This window comes from Engystomops pustulosus, chromosome 9 (assembly GCF_040894005.1).
Source record: "Engystomops pustulosus chromosome 9, aEngPut4.maternal, whole genome shotgun sequence".
NCBI classification, from domain to species: domain Eukaryota; kingdom Metazoa; phylum Chordata; class Amphibia; order Anura; family Leptodactylidae; genus Engystomops; species Engystomops pustulosus.
In genome coordinates this window covers 86,143,748-86,149,789 of record NC_092419.1, presented here as the reverse complement: position 1 = coordinate 86,149,789, position 6,042 = coordinate 86,143,748, and the positions used below count along the sequence as shown (strand labels likewise).

Below are 6,042 nucleotides of genomic sequence, written 5' to 3'. Positions count from 1 at the left end.
TTAAGTCATTTCTCTACCAATAGAAATGTATTAAAAACAGAACAGTAATAACCAATGTTTAGCTTGGTGCTTACCCAAACCATTTTGTTATGCACTTGTTACTTCAATAAACAGGCTTAGGCCGGCCATCAGATAATTTTCCAAAAATGCCCATTATATTAAAAACATCCCATATTCTTAAAGGGGTATTCCCCCGAAGACAAGTTTCTTATATGTATTCAGGATAACACATTATCTAATTCACTGTCATTAACAAAAATACAGCATTTCACAGATATTAGTCCAACCTGTCTCTATCAGTTCTGGTGCACACAATTTCTTATGCCCCTAGACACGACCCTATAACTTCTGATTTAGGGTAGGGGAAGCCATCTTGCTTTTCTGTCTGATGGTGGATGAGCTGAGCTGCTCCCTGCAGTAGCTCCCACACTCGACAACGAGTTAACAGACACCGATTTCCTGCCGGCATGTACACATCACATTGTGAGGAGTGAGAAGCTGCAAGTTCTTTATCCGAGGGAAAGAGGCACAGCAGATCTCATAGAGTATGAACAGATATGTAGCAGAGTCTCTCTTTCTATGTGTCAGATACTAGTAGAATGTTCAGAAGGTAAATAAAAGTGTAGATAAACCTGTACCCTGATAATCTAACCACATTGTCAACACATTGACCTAGATGGATCATGAAGTGTCTGCTTAGAGACACTGAGTGATATGAGCTTAAACAGCAAAAACAAAGTCAAATTGTAAAGTAAGAGGTTAAAAATAATCTTTATTGTGTAAACTAGAGGATTGAGATTTCAGAAATTTCTCTCATGGGAAAACCCCTTTAATGCTACAGGAGGAAAAAAAGTCCAAAATTACCATAAAAATGAATAATTTACTCCTGCAAGTAAAATGACAGACTATGGAAATAAACAGAACATTTTATTGGGCTTACTTTATGGTAAGAACCATGCTAGAAACTTGAGTCCTGCTCCTCCCTTTAGGCCCTGCACAAACTAGAATTCAAAGAATCAACTGTGACTGGAGTGTTTCTTTTAGACCTAGAGGTGAACTAAATGTTTTAATTGTATGTCCCATGAAATAACAATCATAGGGCATATATTTTTTTATTACTCTGTGTGACATTTTACTAAAAAAAAATTAAAAAGGGTTGTCCACTTTCATCAAATGATTTATAATGTTTGTGCAAGGAAAGGTTTTACTATTTTCCAATATGCTTTCATATACTATCACCTTGAAGTAAACATAGGAATTGATACAGGAAAAAAAAATATATATAGAAAAATAGAATTACTCTTCCTTACACAAACCAAATCAATTATTTCCTGAAAGTGGACAGCCCCTTTAAGGGATTTCCCAGAAGGATAAGTAAATTGCCACCATGACTATCCCAAAAAACCCCGGTTGTTGCAGTGAGTCATTCAACACTTTCAGTTTTACTCTCATAGTTTTATTTCCTTCCTTCCACCATGATAATGTGATATCCAAATTTGGTCTTTACAGGGGGATCGGTGTAAACAGGTCTGTCCATCGTGCTCACAGAGAGCGCAAATGCAGCTTCTTGAAAAGGACCAACCATTGAGCCTCTTGTCATCCATCCCAGATCTCCCTGTAAGAAAGTATACACAATATAATCCAGCAGACTTTACACAACAGCACAATAGAAGATCATTTCTCAGGATCAGTGAAATCTCTTCATATCTAACCATGTTAGCCCTGCAACCAAACTTAACTATATGGATATTTCTGCGATCAGACACATATAGTGGGTACAGGAAGTATTCAGACCCCTTTACATTTTTCACTTTGCTTCATTGCAGCAAATTGGTAAGATCAAAAAAGTTATTTTTTTGGCTCATTAATGTACACTCTGCCCCCATCTAGACAGAAAAAAAAAAGAAATGTAGATATTTTTGCAAATGTATTAAACTAGAAACAATGAAATCTCACATGGTGACAAGTATTCAGGCCCTTTGCTCAGTATTGAGTAGAAGCAGCTTTGGAGCTGGTACAGCCAGGAGTCTTCTTGGGAAGATGCAACAAGTTTCTCACACCTGGATTTGGGGATCCCCTGCCTCTTCCAGTTCCACCAGGTTGGATGATGAACGTTGGTTGAAGCCATTTTCATTTCTCTCCAGAGATGCTCAGTTGGGTTTAGGTCAGGGTTCTGGCTGGGCCAGTCAGGAATGGTCACAGAGATGTTCTCAAGCCTTTGCTTTGTTATTTTAGCTTCGTGCTTTGGGTCATTGTCTTGTTTGATGGTGAACCTTTGGCCCAGTCTGAGGTCCAGAGCACTCTGGAAGAGGTTTTCATTCAGGATATCCCTGTACTTGGCCGCATTCATTTTTTCCTTTAACTGCAACCAGTGGTTCTGTCCCTGCCCCCTTAGCATGATGCTGCCACCACGTGTCATTGTTGGCGGGTGATGAGCAGTGCCTGGTTTTAACACCAAAAAAGTAAAATTTTTGCCTCCTAGGGCCAAAGAATCTTATTTCTCATAGTCTGGGAGTCCTTCATGTGTTTTGCACACTGTATGCAGCTTTACAATGTCTTGCACCGAGGAGTGGCTTCATTCAGCAGACTCTGACATAGCTGATGGAAGCTGCAGTGATAGTTGACTTTGTGGAACTTTCTCCCATTCCCCTATTGCATCTCTGGAGCTCAGCCACTTTGATCTTGGGATTCTTCTTTCCCTCTCTTACCAAAACTCTACTCCCATGATTTCTTAGTTTGGCTGGATGAACAGGTCAAGGAATAGTTGTTGTGGTCCCAAACATAATCCATTTTAGGATTAAGGAGACCACCGTGCTCTTAGGAACCTTGAGTGCTGCAGAAATCCTTTTTGTAACCTTGGCCAAATCTGTGCCTCACCACAGTTATGTCTCTGAGCTCCTTGGGCAGTTCCTTAGACCTCATGATTCTCATGTGCTATGACAAGCACTGTGAGGTGTTATATAGATAGGTGTGTGCCTTTCCTAATCAGTCCAATCAGTTAAATTAAATATAGTTGGACTCCAATGAAGTTATAGAACCCTGTCAAGGAGGATCAAAATGGACAGCATGTAAGTTAAATATGAGTGTTACAGCAAAGGGGCTGAATACTTATGACCATGTGATATTTCAGTTTTTCTTGTTTAATAAATTAAAAATACTTACATTTCTGTAAAAATATGGGTGTATAGTGTACATTAATTAGCAAAAGAGAACTTTTTTGATCTTACCAATTGCTGCAATGAAACAAAAATTAAAAAATTTCCATACCCACTATATACGTGAGACTTATGAACTGTCCTGTGAAGTGTTATACAGGTAGGTCACATCTGATCCAAACACATGATGATTTTCTGTATTTGTTAGTTGCATTAATGCCCCAAAATCAGTTCTGATGGAGTATTGTACAAATGAAGAAAGCATAGTATGATGTGAGTTATAGTAGATCTAACTTGCAGCTTACCCCTTGTCTGGCTTTGTCCTCACTGTACTGAGTGGCCACCTCACTAAATCTCACTCCCGATTTCAGTTTCTCCATGGCTTCCATAACTTTTCCATGTTTTTCGCAAAGGATGTGTCTCACCTAAAAAAACAGAAACAAATTGTTCATTCTGCCAGGATCCACATTGTCCTGTTAACGGACAAAAGAAGGAGCCAGATGTAAAGTCAGTAGTGATATTTGGTTCTAGGACCACTTTCTTATCCCTCAAAGCAGACATCAAACTCAGTCCATTGTTTCTATTTGGACGTGTTCACAATATGGCATATGAGCTGGATGCTGTATAGCTCAGCTTAAAGAGGACCTGTCAGGCCAATTTGGAACATTAAACCACCAACAGAACCTCCTGGACCAAATCGCTCTGAAAGGTTGTCTTTAAGCTCCTACTGCTCCCCCACCATTGCTTTCTGGAGTTGCAGTCATGTGAGAATAAACCTGATATTAGGGAGTGAGAAGATAAACAGCTGCTGTCATGCTCTGACCCCCAATGAATGACTGACAAATGTGAATAACAAACACATCGGCGAAGTCAGTCATGGTCTGATCTGGAGGGGGGAGGTAGTATCGGTGGCGTCAGTCATGGTCTAATGTGGGGGAAGTGGATTGGTGGCGTCAGTCATGGTCTAATCTGGGGGGAGGAATCGGTGACGTCAGTCACGATCGGATCTGTAAGTTGTAGTTTCTGAGGAGGTGTGAAAAGATCAAGCACCCATGATTGCGCATTCACACGATGCGTTGCGTTGGGTTTTTGACGCATTCCACTGGCTTCAGCCTTGATCACATGCTGAGGATACACTGCGTTTTAGCAGATGCAGTGGAAACGCAATTTAACCTTACTTAGCATGTGATAAAAAAAGCAACGCACAACGCAACGCATCGTGTGAACGCGTCCTTATTTAATTAATGATGTAAGATTACTAGGATAACTTAAATTGCCTATTTAAGCACAGAAAACACTGACTGCAATGCAATCATGCATAAATATCCATCTAACACTAATGAATTATTCATATTGCTCAAAATCTCATAATCAACCCATTACCCATCAATGTCTTAATTGCATACTGTTACTAATGTGATACCTTAACAGCATTTCCGCCTTTTGGGGTTTGGGCTTTCTTGTCAGCAGCTTCGCCTCCTGTGGCGCCACCTGATAAAAATACAGAGAAAAGGGTCATTAGATTCTGTGATGTATAAGTACAGATTAAATTAAATAGCTGGTCCCTAGGGTCAGGGGACTTCCTAGCTGTGGTAACTGTATATCACCCCCTTTCCTATACAGGAAATCCCAGCTAAATGAACTCCTAAAATATTAACCCCTTGATCACATGGCCTGAAAAGCAATTTTAACATATATGTGGATGTGGGTGGTTTAACAGCCACAACTTTATTATTTGCTGCATAGTCAAAATGTTCCTTTCATGACACATAAAGCGTGATGAACATTTTTTATAAGATATTTTTCTCATTTTATTTGGGGGCTACAAAAAGTTTTTATTTAAAAATGTATACTTCAATAAAATTAAAAGAAAAATTAATAAATAATGGATTTGGTGGTGTTTTTGTATAATATGTACAGTCTCATTGCTTGACAGTGTTATTGTCAGCAGGGGAATATTTTTTATATAGAAAACTATGTGCAGCATAAGACAGAAACTGACAGATGATTGTATTACAATCAAGGAAAAAGCAATCCTGTGTAGTCTCTCCCCCTCTTACATGTAGATGGTATAGCCCGGTTGGACACATATTTACCTTTTGCTCCCCCTTTTCCACCTTTCCCTTTGGGCGGCATGAATCTACAGTAGCGGCGAGATCGTGTAAGGCTAAAGGACCTGTGATGACATCATGTGTATGTCATTGGTCACGTGACAGAAGGTATCATATAAGGGAGGGCTCAAGGACCTTCAATGATGTCATGATCATGTGATCAGCCCCTTGTGCAGGAGGAGTCAGAGGCGAAGCCCAAGTAGTTATTATTATGCGGAAATATCTCGAGAAGCTTATACTGTGCTGTATACACGTCACTCACTGCATACAATACATATATACATCACCCACTGCATGCTATATACATCACCCACTGCATGCTATACATATATACATCAGCCACTGCATACTATACACATCACCCACTGCATGCTATACACATCACCCACTGCATGCTCTACACATCACTCACTGCATGCTATACACATCACCCACTGCATGCTCTACACATCACCCACTGCATGCTATACATATATACATCACCCACTACATGCTATACACATCACCCACTGCATGCTATACACATCACCCACTGCATGCTATACACATCACCCACTGCATGCTATACATATATACATCACCCACTACATGCTATACACATCACCCACTGCATGCTATACACATCACCCACTGCATGCTATACACATCACCCACTACATGCTATACACATCACTCACTGCATGCTATACACATCACCCACTGCATTCTATACACATCACCCACTGCATGCTATACACATCACCCACTGCATACTATACATATACATATCACCCACT

At 40.0% G+C, this 6,042-nt stretch overlaps 1 protein-coding gene across 1 annotated transcript; it reads right to left on the bottom strand.

Moving 5' to 3' along the window:
- Window positions 1-752: 752 nt before the first annotated feature.
- On the bottom strand, window positions 753-5,408 carry PIN4 (peptidylprolyl cis/trans isomerase, NIMA-interacting 4). Its single transcript, XM_072123876.1, has 4 exons — window positions 5,252-5,408; window positions 4,579-4,646; window positions 3,461-3,580; window positions 753-1,615 (listed from the first exon to the last, which is right to left on the bottom strand). Exons 1-4 carry the CDS (start codon window positions 5,289-5,291, stop codon window positions 1,457-1,459), a joined length of 387 nt encoding a protein of 128 aa, XP_071979977.1. The 5' UTR covers window positions 5,292-5,408; the 3' UTR covers window positions 753-1,456.
- Window positions 5,409-6,042: the final 634 nt, after the last annotated feature.

Excerpts from the sequence above, each read along its gene's own strand:
- PIN4 (XM_072123876.1), bottom strand. The coding sequence starts at position 5,291 with ATGCCGCCCAAAGGGAAAGGTGGAAAAGGGGGAGCAAAAG. Across the intron at positions 4,647-5,251 it reads TGGAAAAGGGGGAGCAAAAG|GTGGCGCCACAGGAGGCGAA; the intron begins GTAAATATGTGT and ends TATTTTTATCAG. Across the intron at positions 3,581-4,578 it reads AAGGCGGAAATGCTGTTAAG|GTGAGACACATCCTTTGCGA; the intron begins GTATCACATTAG and ends CTGTTTTTTTAG.